The 1,550-nt window shown below is 40.2% G+C and overlaps 1 protein-coding gene across 1 annotated transcript in view; it reads left to right on the top strand.

Moving 5' to 3' along the window:
* Positions 1-1,550, top strand: part of atp9a (ATPase phospholipid transporting 9A) — a gene marked incomplete at its 5' end in the record, with an annotated part of 73,016 nt that overhangs the window by 7,144 nt on the left and 64,322 nt on the right. The window contains 2 exon segments of the mRNA XM_014032834.1: positions 206-300; positions 1,240-1,320. Coding sequence (XP_013888288.1) covers positions 206-300; positions 1,240-1,320 — 176 coding nt within the window.

The raw sequence follows: 1,550 nt of genomic DNA, 5'->3' as shown, positions 1-1,550 counted from the left end.
CCCCCCCCCACACACACACACACACAAGTCCTCCCAGACAAAACTGAGTTTCATGACTTTGTTCAGAGTTATTAACATGTACTGATACAGAGCCCAGAACAGCCTGCAGTMCTGAAGCAGTTTGACGTTTGTAACAGCCTGTGTTGCCCTCTACAGGYCAACGTGTGTTCTTCTTGCATCATTAGAGCTGTTTTGTCGTTGTCAGGCTCCTGTTTCCTGCGGACAGACCAGCTGGACGGAGAGACGGACTGGAAACTACGCCTCCCTGTGGCCTGCACTCAGAGGCTGCCAACTGCTGCTGTGAGTCACGACGTGTCGATGGAGAGGCTGCGAGGAGACGCTCAGAGTATTTCCATTGTTGTGTCTTTAACAGCAGTGGTTACACACTCTGTTCCCAGACACAAGTCTTTCATTAGGACAGAGTCAAGTCAGCTGTAGGCTCTGAACATTAAAGACCTGCTAAAAGCTCAGAGTCACSTCACACTTGGTCTTTTTAGACGTCCAGAGTTCATCTGATTTAAGGAATTATCAAGACCGACTGTTTTTATTGTGATGTTGTTACATTTWACAAGTAGGTGTGCAACAATACCTGTATGAAACGCTTCAACACAGAGCTTTAGGTTCAACAACACTTTGTATGRAACAACACAGATTATTAAATTWATTTTATCAACTTGTCTTCTGAAGATGCTCTGTGTTGAAGGATCAGTGGATCTGTGTTCCACTACTCCACCTAGGCTGTATTTTTGAGCACAGATCCATGTCAACCCCTTTAGATGTGTACCTGTATATTTAGCCCAAAAAAATATGTAATTTTTGCCAAAATTCCATATTTACCACACTTCTACACAGAGTCAGCCACAAAGCAGGAGAACCTACTTATGTTTTYTTTTTGACTGTTAATAAGAGCTGACGTACAAACACATTTAAAACTCACCTTTTGTAGAATCTCATATTTATTACTGTAAACTCAGTTGGGTTCAGATGTTTTATTTTGAGCTGTTGGCTGAAGGATCACCTGGTTTTATTTTAAGTGTTTYAATAAAAGGTTGTGTTAACACTTTAACTAAAGCTGGCTGTTTAAAACACACAATCAGACAAACGAGCTGATATGAAGTTTCTGTTCAAACATTTCAACCCTGCTGGATGAAGGCCGTTTGGAAGAGTTGGATGTAAAAAGATTAAATGTGACAGAACTTGATGGAGTCACAGGGATTCTTTGTGTTTTCTGACTCACAGGACCTCCTTCAGATCAGGTCGTACGTGTATGCAGAAGAACCAAACATTGATATCCATAACTTTATTGGAACTTTCACCAGGGTAAGTCTGACAGGACAGCTCAGCTGACTCTAACAGGCTCTCTTTATATTAAGTCAACGACAAGTTGGTGTTTTTATTTCACATCTGGATTAGCATCTTTTTAAATTACCATTTTTTAACAAAGTAAATTCAAATGTTTCCTTCAGTTGTTAAAACCTGTTAACCTTCGGTTATAAAACACTTTAAAGTACACAAATTAAAAGAAGTACTGCTGTTGAACCCTTTAGAGT

The sequence above is a fragment of the Austrofundulus limnaeus genome, unplaced genomic scaffold (genome assembly GCF_001266775.1).
Source record: "Austrofundulus limnaeus strain Quisiro unplaced genomic scaffold, Austrofundulus_limnaeus-1.0 Scaffold1550, whole genome shotgun sequence".
NCBI classification, from domain to species: domain Eukaryota; kingdom Metazoa; phylum Chordata; class Actinopteri; order Cyprinodontiformes; family Rivulidae; genus Austrofundulus; species Austrofundulus limnaeus.
This window is presented reverse-complemented; position numbering and strand designations above follow the sequence as displayed.